Raw genomic sequence first — 16,441 nt, forward strand, 5'->3', positions numbered from 1 at the left:
GTGGTTTCCCATTGCCTGCCTCTGCATAGAGGCCCTAGTCTTCTCTGGAAGTTTCCCATCCAATTACAAACCAAGGCCAACCCTGCTTAGCTTTTGAAATCTGATGAAATCTGGCTTGCCTTGGCTATTCAGGTCAGGGAGACAAAGTCCTTCCAGAGCTTAAATTGAGAGAGCTTGATCAGTGCCTGGTAGACTATGTACTTAGGGTGCTTTTTCATGGATGCTATTTACTTACACAGTTCTGCATTCACTTTTGGCTGATGCATAATTGCCCAATTGTGTTCCATATTATCATAGTTCTGAATTAGGACCACCACATCGAAGCTGAAATAGCAGCTTTGACCAATCAGTGTTGCAGTTGTACTGCTGCCATCCACACAGGAGTCAGGTCAGACTCTCATTTGCAGTTGACATGACCTAGCATATCAAGGAGACTGTTTCCCCCCATAAGCTGAAGTAACAGTGGTAGCAACAAGAAATATGGCATGTTCTTGACAATCTACTTTTCCAATTAATTTCTCCCCGACAGTCAAGTTAAAATGGGCTGTGTGTTTTTCCAAGTTCATTTTTTAAAAATTTAATCTTGTTTTTTACAAGGACAAGCAACGAACATTGTTCAGCAAGTAATTAAATCTCCTGATTCGTAAATACTGATCATCTTATGTTTCTTTTCAGTTTTGATCTGCCACCTCTTATTCTTTTTTCAATGGATGGGTTCAGGGCAGAATACTTAGAAACGTGGAGTGCTTTACTTCCAAATATTGAAAAACTCAGTAAGTAAGCCAAAACCCATATCTCTAAAGAAGGACAAATGTTCAAAGACAGTATTATGAGTACTGTTTTTTTTTTTAAATGACCCCACAATTTTTAAAATGTTGGTGGTTAGAGTGCTGGGCTAGCATCTGGGAGATGAAGGTTCTAATCTCCACTCTGCCACAGAAGGTTGTGAGTGATCTTGGACCAGTTACACACACTCAGACTGACCTACCTCACAGAGTTGTGATGAGGATAAAATGGAGCAACGGAGAACGATGCAAGCCAATTTGGTTCCCATTGGGGAGAAAAGTGGGGCAGTAATGAAGTAAATAAAAAAATTAGCCTAAACATGTTTTCGTCCTTCAAAAAGTACCAGAAATAAAGTCAGCCTATTAACATAAAGTCCTGTCTACAGCATCTTGATTTAGTAGTATATATGAAAAATGAAAAGAAATTCTAGGATGAGGATTCTAAAACAAAGTTAGACTGACAAAGCATGAAACAGCCACACAATAGGAAATTATAGCAATTCTGCAGAAGGATTTGTTACGTATTATTTCTGGTTGCCTGTATAGACAACTCTCCCCTACCCCCTTCCTTTAAACCTGGGAGTAGATGCAATGACTCACAGTTTGAAAGATCCTGTGTGAGAAGAGATGGGCTCAAAGCTTCCTCTTTTGCCTCAGACTTAGCTTCCTTTAATCCTAACTGATGGCTAGAAACTTCAGCCTAAGCATTCCCTCTGTTGAAAGGCAGCAAACATAACTCTCATTCATCACAACCTGTCAGGGTGGGACAAGTTTGAGGCTCAGACCAGTGAGGTCATTTCAGACATTACCAGGTTATTCTGCATGCTTCCCCCCCCCCTCGAGTGAAGAGCAACTCCTGCGTGCCTCACCCTGGTCTCTGTCTGCCAGCTTTTGTGCCCAGCATATCTGCATACTTGCCAGCCAATTTCCTAAGAAGAAGATGGATTTGTGAATTATATTCACGAATCAGCTTTTAAAAAGTGACATATATGCTTCATTTTTTATTTAACCGGACTTTTATAATTGACAAGCATGTTCTGTTGCAGAACGATGTGGGACACATTCAAAGTACATGAGAGCTGTTTATCCAACCAAAACCTTCACCAACCACTATACAATAGTTACTGTAAGTAGCTCCCTCCTTTATTGTTATATTAATGACAATAACTGTTGCTAATTATTTGAAATGTGATGTGCTTTTAATCTTATATTTAGGTGTGATCTGCAGACTTCCCAGGAATGCCCCCACCTGCAAGTGTTCAATGAATGCACTGATCTTTTTGTGTATCTCTGTGTGTGGCTTCCCCAGTCACTCCTATGTTAAGTTTCCTTGAGCTTGTGTGTATTAGGTCAAATTGCTGAAGCAAATTAATGTGTTCTTGATTGCAGGTGGGGAGTGATATTTGTATGTTCACGAAAGTTTCCCTGCAGCAAGGACTTCCCAGATTAGGACAGCACTGGAATCTGCAAATGTTTTTGAGGAGGGTGGATTGATACCGCTGGACTGACAATGCAGCAACGTATCAATGTGTAGAAGCATTTAAAAAAGGGTTTGTGTTACGTAGGTTGCGTTCCCAAAGGCAGCTGCTAAGTCTTGTGTACTGATTGTTAGTGATCTTTACACATGTGCCTTGCAAGGGTTGGTCATCCTGAGAAAGGGACTCTTGCCTATTCTTTTCTGTAACTTTGCAGAGGCTGAATCCTCAGAAGCTATTTTCTTTCCAGAGTGTTTAAGAGACCTTGACAGAGGGAACTGCTGCTTATATTTACCTCCATCCCCTTTTTCTCCAGTAGGTTTTGTAGAGTTTTGATATTTTTAAAAACCTGAAAAGCATCTTTGATTACAGGTAACAAAATAAGTGTGTGCATCATAAGCCACAATGCCTCTTTTAAACTTCTTTTAACTTTCCTATACGCTGCTGAGCCTGCCCAGTCTTACAATTACAACCTCACATTGTGTGAACACAATAGGGCAGACTCTTGAGTGAACGGGGTTTAAGATCACCTCCTCTCTTGGCAAAAACCACAGTGGAGAATTAAGCTATTCATGTTGCACCTCAGTTAACTGAAGGTAGTGGAAATAAAAGGAAACTGGAAATGTATGGAGGGAAAATGTTTGAAAAATACTCTCAACTGTTCTGTATCACTAATATCTGCAGTGATGCAGGTTAATATAAAATACAGTACATATTTACTTTAAATTTGGGATAACTGATTGTGTTGTTTTTCTCTTCAGGGATTGTACCCAGAATCCCATGGCATCATCGATAACAATATGTATGATGTTAATTTAAATGAGAATTTCTCACTTTCTGGGAGTGCCAAGTCAAATCCAGCCTGGTGGAGCGGACAGCCTGTATGTGTTCTTAAACGTCTGTAGTGTACTTTATAGCTTGTGAAGGAACAGCCCTTCCTGCTCCTTCTAGTTGGCTCTCTGGGAGACTGACCTCCCCCCCCCCACCATCTCTGTTTAGGAGCAGTACCCCTTATCCTTGTTCCCCAGGTGTGCTAGAAACAAACTGGGTTATCCTGGCTGCCCACCAAAACACAGAGCATGTTTCCTACTAAACAGTTGTATGTCTAGCACTCTGTACTTGCATTGCCATTTAGAGATGCCACCTAATTGCTTCACCTCCTACTATGCTCCTACAAGCAAGTACACAGGTGACATATCACAGCTTTACAGTTTTGAGCTCTCGTGGTCCAGGGATGAAGAGCTTCCCTGCTGCCACTTCCCAGTACCACACTTCAGGTAGCATGACCAAATAAGTGTGTTTTTCCCCCAGAAACCAGACTTGAACCTTCATAATATAAGAAGGTTTAATAAATGGATAAAAAGAATACTCATGTTCGGTTTAAGCATTGGGGCTGAGCAAGGGAAGAAAAAAAGATGAAAACATGCATTCCCTTTTTTCCTACACTTAGAACTTATCCTAAAAGATGCTTAATTAAGACAAGCTAGCTTTACTTGATGTTGCACTAGATCAAATTTCATAATTACCTTAGTTCTAATGGTTGGGTGCTTCTCTCCATTGTACCTTGCCTTGGGAACAAAATGGAGTCTGAAGTAAAAAGTTTTGTTCTGCATGCCATGTGGCTGGCTTCCTGGTCAGAGGTCATAGAAAAGAGACCTTCTTCCTCATGTCCTGAGTATAAATAAACATTTTCTTTCTCCTCCCCTCCTTGGGATTGTTAGAAGAAGGGACTGGCGATGTCTCTTGCTCAGGCCTTTAGGACTGCCAGCAGAGAAGAAGGAAGGCAACAACCATAGAGTCAGTTAGATAGATAGGCTGCTATCAGTCTCCTTCCTGGCAGGGGAACTTCCTTCCTTCCCTTCTCTCCCCCTCCTCTCTCTTCTTCCCTGCATGCACCAGGAGAGGCAGCATGGTGTCTCCTCCTGCAAGAGATGGCCTACTTTCAATCAAAAGCTATCTTAGCTAGTTAGATCAGTTACTAGTTCTTTCTCTCCACTAAAATAATGTAAATATATTTCTTTAGATAAATGAACAGTTATTGGTTCTGTAACTTGGATGAGAGCTTTCTGTGTGCAGTTTGTTTAGTTAACATGCCTTAACTAAAACCCAATAGGGATGACTTTCAAGTCCCTTCCTACCCCAAAGGAAGCATTTACATTGTAGCAATTTGTCCGTCCCTTTTGGGTGCAACATACTAGATGGATGTGGGATGCTAAACCATTGCTGTACTTTGGACAGAGACATTAGCGTAACTAAGAGTGTCTGTGCTCTATACTTGGAGCTTGATGGCTCCTTCCTTCAATACCTGAAATCTGTACTTCAGTTTATAGTCCCCACCTGTGATACTCTGAATAGTCACAGTGGATTTGTGATGACGTGCCAGGCCAAAAAAACAGTAGTGCACCTGTCTAACTGGTTTAGCATGAGGCACCTCCTCTGAACATAACCTGGACAGGGGTGCAAAATGGACATAATAATAATAACGTAATATATTGGCTATTATCAGAGGTACTATTAGGTAATTTTAGGATTTAATGGTCGTATGGGGTCCCCCTTTAGAAGGCGGTGCGTGCCTCAAGTACAAAGCTATAGCCTGCTTTTGAGACCCCCTTCTGAGCCCATGATCCAAGGCCCTGGACTTCTGCCCCTATATCCAGCTCCCTCACGTACACAGTGTTTGTGGTAAGAAAACATTTTTAAAGAAGTTCCCAGTCTATAGTGCCCCTGGTAGATTTTGCACAACTGCGTTTGAATGGGAGCAGTTTGAGTAGCAATAATGTTGAATTTCAGCAGCAGTATCTTTAAAGAGCCACAGCTACTCTAAGCAAGTCTTCATGAGAAGATCTCAGGATATGTGTTTAATTAAAATATTTAAAGTCTGTTCCTTTGTTGCAGATTTGGAATACAGCCATGTACCAAGGTTTGAAAGCTGGCACCTTCTTTTGGCCTGGATCTGATGTAAAAATCAATGGATCGTTCCCTAATTTATATGTATTGTACAAAAAGTAAGTTAAACATGCCAGGTTAAAGAAATTGATGCCGATGTCACACTATTTAACTAATAATGTGTCTAAAGAAGATGAAGCTTCTATTATATCTCTGGAAAACTGGCACTGAGTTCATGTTTATATTTCACTGTACAGTTACAGAGTCATTACATACTATCCCATTCACAAACCAGTTAGCAGGAATAGAGTAGTCACTTCTTAGCTGGCCAGTTCTAGCATTTGAAGAGTTTATTTTCTTTTAAAATATTTAAGAAGACATTTGTAAAATGCAGCTGCTTTCATCATGCTAGTACATTGGCAAGAGACATTGTATTTTCTGGATATCTTGCTTGACAAACAGCTGCTTCAGTTATAGAAGTCCTTAATGTCCATAGTGGCCCATGGGGGTCAAATAAGGTTTTATTTTTTGGCCCTGCATGCAATTGTGGTCCTACCTGTTTCCTCTGAAGCATCTGGAACTGTCATAACCAGGGACAAGATGTTGAGTGATGTGAAGATGCACTCAGCTCCCTTTGGGCAATTGAATTTGATGGATGCATTTCACTCATTCTCTGGATCAGACTTCTGCTTTATGGCATAGTGCAATATAAATTGCTTAGGGAGATGGGGCGGAGAAGGGTGAATGGGATTAGGTGGGTGAATGGGATTTGATTTTTTGTTTCCTCCGAGCTTTATGATTAGAGCAGTTTTTGAAAGCACATCAGGGTCCTTTCTCCCTTGCACTGGTCGTTAGACTGTATCCTGTTACTAGGGGTCATTTCGTAGAAAAAGAGCTGGATGAACTCATGAGCATAACTCATTAGCAGATGCCCCACCCCTTGACATCACCAGAAGTGTGTCATTAGCATGACTGATTTGCATATGCCACACCCCCTGACATCACCTATCCTGACTGTTTTGAACCCAATCCTGGCCATTCAGGGCCGAAATTGGGCTCAAAATGGCAAAAGGGGGCCCTAAATGACGGAAAGTGGCCATTTTGGGCCCCTTTGGGCCTGGTTTGGGGCTGAAATGGCCCAGATCGGGTCAGTGCTGGGCAGGGGAGGGTTCCCCCACCCGGCACTGATCCAATCCAGGCTGTTTTGGCCCCAATCCAGGTCGAGACGGGCCCAAAATGGCTGAAAGTCAGTTGGGTGGGGCCACCTGACATTTGACCTGTTTGGAGAACTGCCAGAACTGCATTCCTGCACGTTCCCCCTTGAAATGAGCCCTGCCTGTTACAATCCCATCATTTGATCAAGACTAACCAAATTTGGTTGTTTAACCAATCCCTGTCTCTACAGTTTGAGAAAGAGGATGCTTGGAGAAAATTCCAAGTGTCAGAGGATTACACTTGTGGAACCACACTTTAATGGACCCCCACAACTGTGTTCCTAGTGTGTCTAGTGATGCCAGAATTGAATCTCAGAGCCCGGAATAGTGCTCTGAGGCTCAATTCTGATACTTGGAGCCAAACTACATGAGATGAGTTACAAGCATACGACATGTGAACGCACTTACACGTTTCCCTGTTGCTTTCCTGTTCGCTCACACGCCACGATCACACTGCACTTGATCTGCACTCGATCCTGTGCTTGGACTGGAATGTGTTTCTACCCCATTCCTCCCAGACGAAAGATGGTATCCTGTGATGCAACTTCTCTTCGCACATGCTCAAACCTTCCTTTACAACTTTTCTGAGAGGGAGACTTTTTTACTCAATTGAATGTAGAAGGGGAAAAAAAGGGGTTTCCTGGGGGGGGCGCTAAAAATGGGGGTTCCACACCTCTGCTGAGATCTTGCAGCTCAGCCCACCAGGAAGGGGAGGCATCTATGTAAAGGGGGTGGGCAATCCCCACTTTGGGAGCCAAGGCAGCATTTCTTGCTGTCAGCCAGAATCAACTCTTTCCTGCCTGTTTATCCCCAGCCATCTCCAATCTCGTGTATTTCCTATGGGGAAAACTATGGGGGCTATCCAGGGGGGATGGGAGTGGCATTTTGTAAAATAAATCTACAATTTTTTTAGGGGACTTACTGCTAACTGTCCTCTAAAGACCCCCCAAGTTTCAGGGAGATTGGGCCTTAGGGAGCCATTTTATGTCCCCCCCCAGAAAGGTGCTCCCAGCCACCCCATTTGTCCCTATTGCAGGGAAAAACTGACAACAACTGCAGAAGCACATAGATCATGCCTTCCCAGGATCCAATCTTGGGATATCTTTAGAGGACACATAGGAGTAGGTCCCCTGCAAATTCTGTGGATTTTGCTTGCAGAATGCTACCCCAACCCCCTAGATAGCACCTCTCATTTTTCCCATAGGGAATAATGGAAATTGGAGGTGGTTGAGGGCACCTTCTTTGGGGGCCCATAAAAGCCCCCCCCCCGAAGTCCAATCTTCATGAAACTTGGGGAAACTGTTCTTTAGAGAACAGCTAGGAGTTGGTCTCCAGCAAATTTGATAAAATTCTGTCCTAAAATGCCCCCTCCCCAGTCACCCGGAAAGCCCCAATCGCATTTCCCATAGGAAACAATGGCTAAATTTTACCCAATTTGCTCTGTTTTGCCGAGCCAAACTGGAAAATAAGTACCCCCCATTGCATCCTTTTCAGGTTCATGCATCAGACATGTTTCTGAACTTTACTCAGATGCTTAATTATGTTGCCACAATCTTTCTTTCCACCTCCTCCTTATCCCAACCAAAGACGCTGCATAGAGAGGAGGAGGAGGAGCAAGTTAAGGGGGGAGGAGGGTGCAGGAAGGAGGAGTAGGGAGGAGGTGGCATAAACTAGAAAATGGGAGAATTTAAAACATGCCAGATGAAAAGCAAAACAGTTTGAGTGTAAGCTGGATCTTAGGGCAAAAAGAGGGGAGAGGGAAGAGGAAGCCACCCAAAATCAACGCTCTGCAATGGCAACTCACTGATTATGACCATGAACACTTGCAACTGCGACACATGCATGGACTAGGGCTGCAGGACACGTGTTCACCCGGGGTAAAATGGACACAGGCAAGTAAGAACAGACATGATTCTATACACTTGCATAGCCTCATGTAATTCACCTCGTTTAGTTCAGCTCTTAGAGAGCCTTCTTTTAATACTGGAATCTTGTAATTAGAGATGGGCACGAACCAGAAAAAAACCGAACTATGCGGTTCATGGTTCATCATGTTTCATGAACCATGAACTTTCACAAACCTGCCCTGGTTCACGAATTGGTTCATTTTGGTTTGTTAACATGTCATTTCTGGGCCAGCAAATCACAACTTCTGGGTCAGCAGAAGGTCTGCAGGAAGTCCATCCCCTGTTGCCTAGGAAACTGATTGATCAGCATCAGGCTGTCTGCAGTGATGAACTGAAAAATGAACCAAACGAACCATCCTAAAGTTCGTGGCGGTTTGTCAGAAATGGGATCCGACGAACCACTGTTTCACAAATCATGAACCGGTCTGGTTCATCACGAATTTTGGGTTGTATTTCAGTTTGTGCCCATCATTACTTGTCTTAGATCTTGAAACTGCACTTTATGGATCAGTACTTGTAATCAGAAAGCATTTTGCTTATTTGTTTCTGTGTTGCAGAAGTTCTTGACAGATCTGTTCTATATCATAGAACCAAAAAAGTATAGCCCCTTCAATATTTTTATGTGCAGAAACGTTTTTAACAAGTTTAGTCTTGCAGCATAAAATAGGCTGGTTTTGAATGGGATTCTGTTATGGTGTTGTTTTTATTATTTACAAGAGAACAATAACGTTCTTCTGAGGATCCAATCCTACAAACCTTCCTTCAATAGACAGCAACAAAAAGAAAATTCAGTACTACTGGTCTGGGATCCCACTTGTCCAGCTCACTTAAGACCAAAGACTGTGAGTCAAGGACCAAGAGATCTTTCTATTTTGCCAAAAGTCTTGTGCCTCTGGGCATGCCAAGGCTTTAATACCTGAAACAGGAGGAGAAATAGAAGCTCAGTGCTGATCTTCTACAGCTGGCAGACATGTTCCCAAGATTCTCCTCCCTGGAAATACCTTGAAATTTAGCTCTTTGCATGTCAAAAATGTTTTTAGCTTTCTAATTTTAACTAACTTTTGCTGCTATTTGGGTGTGTGTGGGTGTTGTTGTGTGTTACAGGATCCCTGATTTTCAGGAATGTGGTAGTTTGGACCCATGTGATTTTATCTCCCTATCCCTACCACCGTACATCATTTGCACAGACTCTGAGGAAATGAGAGAGAACATTTTCTCTTTAATTGTGGAATTCTGTTCCTTAGTATCCCATGAAATTGATGGGAGATTATAAGAGCAAAACCCTTGGATTAAGGGTAGAATGGATCCTAATCAGGATGGAGCTGGAATGATCTATTCATTCCTATTTTTTACAAGGAAGAGGTTGTCCAAAAAACCAACAGACGAGGGCAAAGCCAGGACCATCCAAAACACCACAGAGGCTGGAATTTAGATGTTCTGACTGGTCTGCTCATGTCTTCTGATCATCCCCACTTTTAAACAGGAATATTATTTAGGAAAATCCATGTCATGAATACATTTTCCACTGTCTGAGATATGGGAGACTCTGCTTAGCTCCATTAGTGCTAGAGCCAAAATAGTATGACAAAGATTGTATACTACCACTTGTCTGCAAAAGGCAAAAAGCAACAAGGAACAGGTCCTATTCTGATTGAAGTTATGTAGGAAGTGAAAAATGGTTCAACCATTCAACATGTGCTTAGTTTCACTACTCAACCCCACCACCCCAGATGCTGTACTGGCACTTTACAGCATAAAAGGAGCTGTGTTTTTCCTTTAAAGTGCCAATAAAAGTGCATAGCATGGTGGTGGTTTAGCAAACTAAATGGAGGATGAAGAGCTAACCCCTCTCACCTATATACGTATGCCAGATGGATTGAGGGGGGGGGACTCCTTTGCTGCTGAGCTGCATCTGCTTGAGTGCATGTGGTGTGGAGGCAGATGAAGTTTAATACCTTTATAGCATACTTCTGAGAGCTGCTGTAGCATGGTGGTTAAATGGCTAGGTTGTGAGTCAGCACTCTGCTAGTTTGGATCCCACTACTGCCATGAGCTCAGCAGGTGGCCTTGGGTAAGCCACTCCTCTCATCCCTAGTTCCCCAGCTGTATTGTGGGGATAATAATAACACTGACTTTGTTCACCGCTCTGATTGGGACTCTAATCGGTCTAGAAGAGCAGTATATAAGCACTCATTATTACTGATGTGCAAGCTATGATAAATAATGACTATGGTAATGCTGGCCATGTTTGGAGGGAGAGGGGGAGTTGCCCACAACGTTGGCATCTGTTACATTTTGCCTGTTAGCAGCTTGCACTGAGGAGTTTAGATGATGATTTGGTGATGTAGATTAGTTGTAAATAAAATCTATTTTAGCCCATGAACTTAGGGTCTTGGATCTTCTCTCTGCTGTGCACAAACAATATAATTACTATAACTTTTGAGACCGAAATGTGGAATTAGTTACCCAAATTAGGTTTGCCTTGCTTTAAATAAAATATCATCTCTTATATCTTCTTAATGTGTAAATATTACTATTATTCCTTGTAGATCAATTACATATGGGGAAAGAATAACAAAATTGCTGGAATGGCTTGATCTTCCCAAAGCTGAGAGGTAACCAATGCATCTATAAAAGACTACTCAAACTGCTTTTCTCTTCCTATGAAGTGTTTAACTGAATGTTTTATGGAGAATATTAACACTGAAATGTGTCCTGAAAATTTCCCACTGCCTTTATTCTCCTACACCTCTGGATTACTCCTCATTATTCTTTTCATTCAATCCCACTATTTGCTCTTTTTAAAAAATATATTCTCTCATAATAATTCACACCCTTTCTGTATTACCATGAACCCAGTTCATATGGGGGAAAAGGAACTCTCTGGCTGCTTTTTAGGGCCAAATTACACAAATTCAATTTTTTCATTGTCAGCTTTAAAATTGTGTAATTCCTCAGTACTCATTACTTTTGTCTTCTTGATGTTCAGCTGCAATCCTGCTTTGGCGCTTTCTCCTGTAACCTTCATCAATAGTCATTTCAAGTCTTTACTATTTTCTGCCAGTAACATGGTATCATCTGCATATCTCAAATTTTTAATGTTCCTTCCACCAATTTTCACTCCGTCTTCTTCTAAATCTAATCCAGCTTTCCTTATGACATACTCTACATAGAGGTTGAACAGGTAGGGAGATAATATGCATCCTTGTCTGACACCCTTGCCAACTGGAAACCATTCTGTTTCCCAATATTCTGTCCCAACAGTAGCCTCTTGTCCAGAATACCAGTTGTGCATCAAAACAATCAGATGTTGTGGCACCTCCATTTATTTTAAGAGTCTCCATAACTTTTCATGATGCACACAGTCAAAAGCTTTGCTGTTACGTATAAAACACAGGCTGATTTCTTCCTGAAATTCCTTGGTATGTTCCATTAGCCATTGTAAATTTGCAATGTGATCTCTGGTGCCTCTTGCTTTTCTGAATCCAGCTTGAACATCTGGCATTTTTCGTTCTACACAGATAAATTAAATAATTATTTTAGGAATTATGTACGCAAACAGAGAAACAAAAAATTAAATTTATATGTGGCTATATGTGGTTTACTTCTTTTATGTGAGATTATGGGTAAGTACTTCATGAGAGGCTATGGATAAATATGGGAATATGTAGAAACAAGATAACATTTGCTTCTCTCTCTAAATTTTAATAAAGATTTTCCAATAGTCTTTTTTTCACATTCTCCCTGACTGTGTGATTATCTTAAACTCTGATTCTACTAATCTAAATCTAATCTTTAAATTTGTTTGATAGTTCATATTTTTGCGCCATAATTAGGAAGGGAATGGAGAAATTCCCCTTCAAGCAGTCACAATGCACTTTTTCTTTTGAATTCTAGGCCCAATTTCTATACACTATACATTGAGGAACCTGACACATCGGGACACTCATTTGGACCACTTAGTGGTGGAGTATGTTTTTTTATTTTTATGCCTTCCCTCGATGTTAGTAGGTACTTGTATTGTATTGTCATGCATAACCCTGTTGTGTTCAGTGCAGAGGTGATAGCTGGTAAGATGAAAAGAGTTAAATTTCAGTGTTAAGATATTGTTATATCCCTATAAATGAAGTGCTAACTGATGGTTAGACATCTGGGATCCCTTTCAACATTGGACAACTGTCAACTTATTGCTTGAAAAAAGTTGTAGTGTGGAAGCTCCTAAGCTGATGTGAGTTCCAGCTGGAGAGAGCAGGTTGGTGCAGACATAATCCTTTACCACAAAGGATCAGAAGCAGAGGCCATGAGATAGCTCTGTAATTTTCTTGGATCTTCTTGTCTCTTGCATGAATCCTTATACCCCCTGCCACCCTTAAAACTGAGGTTCAGGACTGGTTGGAGAAGTGCATGGTCTGTGGATCAGCCCCTTCCTCTTAACTGTTGTTCACAATAACATCTGCATTAGTCTATATATTGTTCCTCAAGCAAATCTCTCTGTTTACCTTTTTACAGCATCAGTGATTAAGACACTTCTGGTACCTACTCATGTTACAGGGTACATTGTAAAGGAATTGTCTAATAACAAGGAATATAAATATTGCTCTGAATATAATACATGAGAGTTTCCATTAATACAGTTAATTGGTTAATCGGTAGAATGGGAATCCAGTTAAAAATGCTTAAAAAAAAACTCTGCCTTTAAAAAACTGTTGTTATGCTATTTTATTCTATTATATATTCATAGCTTTGACTGTAAAGATATAATTGGGGATATAAATGTTTTAAATAAATAATTTATAAATATTGTGATAGACTTGGTTGTGATTTCAATGAATGGGGGTGGAAATGCTAATGATACCTTTCCTTCTTCTGTTTAGACTATTAAAGCCTTACAATTGGCAGATAAAGCTTTGGGAATGTTAATGGAAGGCCTAAAACAAAGAAATCTGCACAACTGTGTCAATCTGATTGTTCTGGCTGATCATGGTATGAATGTTTATTCTTTTGTATCTCTGCAGCCTTGGTTTACAGTGCTAATTTGCCCTCAGTAAAGTGCTTTTTTGATCTTGTAAATTCAGTGTTTGTTAAACTACATAATCTCTCTCTTTTTTGCAGGAATGGATAAGACTTCCTGCAACAAAATGGAGTACATGACAGACTATTTTAATAAAATTGATTTTTTTATGTATGAAGGGCCAGCACCACGTATCCGAGCAAAGAATGTTCCGAAGGACTTCAACACATGTAAGCTTGAATGATTGTGGTCCATCCAGAAGTAGCATGTATAATAAATAGATCTTTATGGGCTCTCAGTTTCATTCATAGAAGCCTCACAGTCTGCCCATTCACTTTACTGAAATGGAAACACACATAGGCCTACCTCTTCTATTGAAATTAATGGGATGACCCATATGGCTGGGTCTGGACCACAGGTATGGTGGAGCTTTCACACGTGGATTCAGTCAGGGGATCATATTGCCAGCTGGACTCATCTTCAATGAGTCCATTCTTGTTTTAGCTACTTGATACCTTGGTAATTTTGAGAATTTAGATGCTGCAGTTTTAATGATTGTGTCAATCTCTCTGGGAAAACAGCTCTTATTTCAGAGCTTGTATTACAGTCCTATGTTCAGATTTCAAGAATACATAATTGGCAACACCATCCCAAGCAGAGTTACATAGTATTTGCTTGTTTATTGGGCAATATCATACAATAGGCTTCTATTAACTTCTGGTCTGTGAAAATGGAAGTGTAATTCAGCCTGTCCTCCCTATTTTGTCATGCTTTTGCAATGTTTATAGGCATCCTGAGACTCAAACAGCTCACAGTTGTGTTTAAGCCTCACATTCAACAATGCCCTTAGTAATATTTGCAGTGATGGAGCTAGGTAGTCATAGCATGTACACACAATTGTTTTTATTCTGTTTTGCAGTTGACCATATAAAGGTTGCAAAGCCATCTATAATCTGACTGCCGCATTACCATGGCATAGATTAATACAATTCATATAGCACAAATGCCGCATTGGGATGGCTCATTTTACACCTTTTGAGCTGTTTCTATAATGCAAGTAATATTACAGTAATGAATAACAGAAACCACCATGCCAAGTAAGGTATCCAGTTTTAACCTTGTGTGAAACAAGATTTACTCAACTGTACGATACAGATTGTATGGCACTGTACTGCTCCTACTAAGTGTAGCATAGGATTGGATCATAATGACATGACTCAGTGGATAGAGACAGATTTTGCACAAAGGGATGGGTGGCACATCTTGGACTCAATATTGTTTAGCAGTCTATAAGAATGGATTTCCTAACTGTGTATATCTTCACATATGTGTGTGTTTTGTGGGGACATTGCAGTAATGTCTTATCTAGAATCTAATTTATTTTATTTTCTTCAAAACAGTTGATTCAGAAGGAATTGTTAAAAATCTTACGGTAAGTAAATATTTTTTTGAAATCTCTTTTACGCTTCAGCAGTATTAATAGTATTTTAGTGCCAAGCTTGTCTTTGAGGTACTTTTTTCTGAAGCCAAATTTCTGAAGCATATTAATGTCTCTGGGAGTTTGCAACATATGACCTCGGTAAGGACTTCATGGAAGGCCTGTTAACATAACCGTTATTCAAGTTTCTGCCCCAACTGCAGATGCTGTGGAGGAAGAAATTGAAAAGTTTTATGCAAGCATCCAAGATGAAATTGATCCTACACCTAAACAAAATATGCTGATAATCATAGGTGACTGGAATGCAAAAGTAGGAGACAAAGCAGAATCAAGTATTGTTGGTACAAAATGAAGCAGGAGGGTGACTCATAGAATTTGGTGAAGCCAACAGCCTGTTCATTGCTAACACATGCTTCAGGCAACTAAAAAAACAATTATTTACATAGGAATCACCAGGTGACCAATACAGGAATCAAATAGATTACATAATTGGAAGCAGAAGATGGAGAAGCTCTATTTTCTCTGCTAAAACAAGACCAGGAGCTGATTGCGATAAAAATTCTGAGTTGCTAATATCAAAACTTAGAATAAAGCTGAAGAGAAACACTAAAAGAATAATAGTGCTAAAATATAATCTTAATAATATTCCTGAAGAATTTAAAGACCATGTAAAGAACAGATTTGGACAATTTAGTTTAATTGATCACGAACCACAAGAACTATGGGCTGAAACTGGATATATTGTCAAGGAAGAATGTGCAAAGGCTATTCCTGTAGCCAAAAGAAAGGAGAAGCCTAAATGGATGACTGAGGAAACTCTTAAAATTGCTAAAGACAGATGAGAAGCAAAAGCAAAAGTTGACAGAAATAGAGTTAGAATCCTAAATGCAGCTTTTCAGTGACTTGCACGCAGACACAAATAAATCTATTATAATAACCAATGCAAAGAAATAAAAGAGAACGACAAAAAGGAAGAACAAGTGACCTGTTCAACAAGAACTGGAAAATCAATGGGAGATTCAAGCCATAGCTTGGGATGCTGGAAGATCAACACAGAAATAAATGCAGAGGAGTTAGCCGTGTTAGTCTGTGGTAGCAAAATCAAAAAGAGTCCAGTAGCACCTTTAAGACTAACCAATTTTATTGTAGCATAAGCTTTCGAGAATCAAGTTCTCTTCGTCAGATGCCTGATACAGATACTGGCCAAATACAGAAGAGCAGGAAAGAGATATCAGATCAGGACAAAATAAAGGAATGAGGGAAATACACTGAAGAACTGTACAGAGAAGATGAATGGATGACAGATACCTTTAAAGAAGAATCTTTGGGCAAAGAACCAGAAATCTTATAAATTGAAATAAAAGCTGCGGTCAAAGCAATTGATAGAAAGAAAGCACCTGGAGTAGATGGAACAGAGCTATTTCAAGTTACAGAATAGAGCTTCCAATAGAGCTATTTCAAGCTACAGAAATTGAGTCCATCAAAATCTTAACAAAAATCTGTCAACAGGTATGGAAAACAAAACAATGGCCCACTGACTGGAAATGCGCAGTCTAATTCCAATTCTCCAAAACAGGGGATGCCAAAGAGTGCTGCAACTATCGAACTATTGCGTTAATTTCACATGCAAGAAGAGCGATGCTCAAAATTATATAGCAAAGATTCTTATTATATATGGAATGAGAAGTGCCAGATGTTCAAGCTGGATTCAGAAAAGGAAAAGGG

General features: G+C 40.3%; 1 protein-coding gene across 2 annotated transcripts in view; it reads left to right on the forward strand.

Annotated features, from left to right (window-relative positions):
• ENPP3 (ectonucleotide pyrophosphatase/phosphodiesterase 3) overlaps window positions 1-16,441 on the forward strand; it is a 95,377-nt gene that overhangs the window by 27,204 nt on the left and 51,732 nt on the right. The window contains exons 6-14 of one of the 2 annotated variants that reach the window (XM_054991652.1): window positions 676-773; window positions 1,832-1,911; window positions 3,022-3,141; window positions 5,156-5,265; window positions 10,817-10,882; window positions 12,165-12,237; window positions 13,142-13,250; window positions 13,380-13,508; window positions 14,679-14,710. In XM_054991652.1, the coding sequence (XP_054847627.1) occupies window positions 676-773; window positions 1,832-1,911; window positions 3,022-3,141; window positions 5,156-5,265; window positions 10,817-10,882; window positions 12,165-12,237; window positions 13,142-13,250; window positions 13,380-13,508; window positions 14,679-14,710 (817 nt within the window). The remainder of the gene's footprint in view (window positions 1-675; window positions 774-1,831; window positions 1,912-3,021; window positions 3,142-5,155; window positions 5,266-10,816; window positions 10,883-12,164; window positions 12,238-13,141; window positions 13,251-13,379; window positions 13,509-14,678; window positions 14,711-16,441) is intronic. The other variant, XM_054991660.1, reaches the window with a different exon arrangement.

Source organism: Eublepharis macularius, chromosome 1 (assembly GCF_028583425.1).
Source record: "Eublepharis macularius isolate TG4126 chromosome 1, MPM_Emac_v1.0, whole genome shotgun sequence".
NCBI lineage: Eukaryota > Metazoa > Chordata > Lepidosauria > Squamata > Eublepharidae > Eublepharis > Eublepharis macularius.